Here is a 1118-nt window from a genome sequence, read left to right on the forward strand (position 1 = left end):
GTGTGTGTGTGTGTTTATGTACCTGCGGGAAGACTTGTGGCGTCCCTCCTCTTTCTCTCGGTGCCGCCTCTCTCTGTGTCTTTCCTCTTTCTCTCGACTCGTCCGGTCACGATGTCGCTCTCCATAACCCCGTTCCTGGTAGTCACGGTAACGATACCGCTCCTCGTCACTGGAAGTTGACAACAAGAGGTTGCATTTTATTACGTTTGTTACGTTTGCATGGATACCAAGCAAGCCCATTCTGTGGTAAAAATGTGCATATAAATATATGTTTATATTTATATTTATATTTATGTCCCTCTCACCTGGTGTAGCTCATAGCTGAAGGGCTGTGCTCCCTCTCTCTCTCCCGTTCATGCGTCCTCTCTCTGGGCCGTTCTCTCTCCTTTTCTCTCTTGTCGTCTCTACGAGGATAGTAGTCCCAGGGTTTAGAGTTGTCCATCAGTGGGGGCCACGGAGGCGGCACACCTCCAGCCATGGGTGGAGGGTAAGCACCTGAAAAAGGTAAAGAGGAAGGGAGCCAAAGATTTTATCACTTTGTGTTCAAATGTTTCCTAGAAATTACACTTTGTTCAAATCCATGATTGATCTGTCCGATGATATTGTCAGCAGGTGATGAACATAAATGTGTTTCTAACAACAATCAATGATATGAATTGTTGGGAATGTACATTCGCTTCAATCTGTCAAATTATCCTTGTTTGCCCAATTTTAAAACACATTTCAGTTACCTATTCCTATATATATATCTCACAACAGATCTCTAACCAATAAGTTCTGACAGTTGTTGTGTTTCTGTGGTTTACCAGATAACGTTGTAAAGCTTCCTACCTTGAGGAAACGGATAGGGAGGAACAGAGCGTCCATCATAACCTCCAGGGTGGCCACTGTGGAAACATTAGAAAGGCAACATGTTACAGTGTGTGTGTGTGTGTGTGTGTGTGTGTAGCAGTTTACATGGCTGTACGGAAACTGTCTACATAGACAGAGAATTAACGGTGTTTGATAAATTAATTCAATGCTGCCAAGGTTTCTGAACACAGGTTGTAAGGAGTTCGGTCTAGACCTGCTCTATTTGAAAAGTGTCCTGAGAATAATTTCTGTTATGAATTGGCGCT

The 1118-nt window shown here is 43.5% G+C and overlaps 1 protein-coding gene across 2 annotated transcripts in view; it reads right to left on the reverse strand.

Annotated features, from left to right (window-relative positions):
* The window catches only part of fip1l1b (FIP1 like 1b (S. cerevisiae)), a 9729-nt gene that overhangs the window by 1589 nt on the left and 7022 nt on the right, over positions 1-1118 (reverse strand). For both annotated transcript variants that reach the window (XM_035660640.1, XM_035660639.1), the window contains exons 13-15: positions 832-887; positions 306-495; positions 23-169 (exon numbers count right to left, since the gene is read on the reverse strand). In XM_035660640.1, coding sequence (XP_035516533.1) covers positions 23-169; positions 306-495; positions 832-887 — 393 coding nt within the window. The remainder of the gene's footprint in view (positions 1-22; positions 170-305; positions 496-831; positions 888-1118) is intronic.

This window comes from Morone saxatilis, unplaced genomic scaffold (genome assembly GCF_004916995.1).
Source record: "Morone saxatilis isolate NCDOM2014 unplaced genomic scaffold, NCSU_SB_2.0 Contig17, whole genome shotgun sequence".
In the NCBI taxonomy this organism is placed as follows: Eukaryota; Metazoa; Chordata; class Actinopteri; family Moronidae; genus Morone; species Morone saxatilis.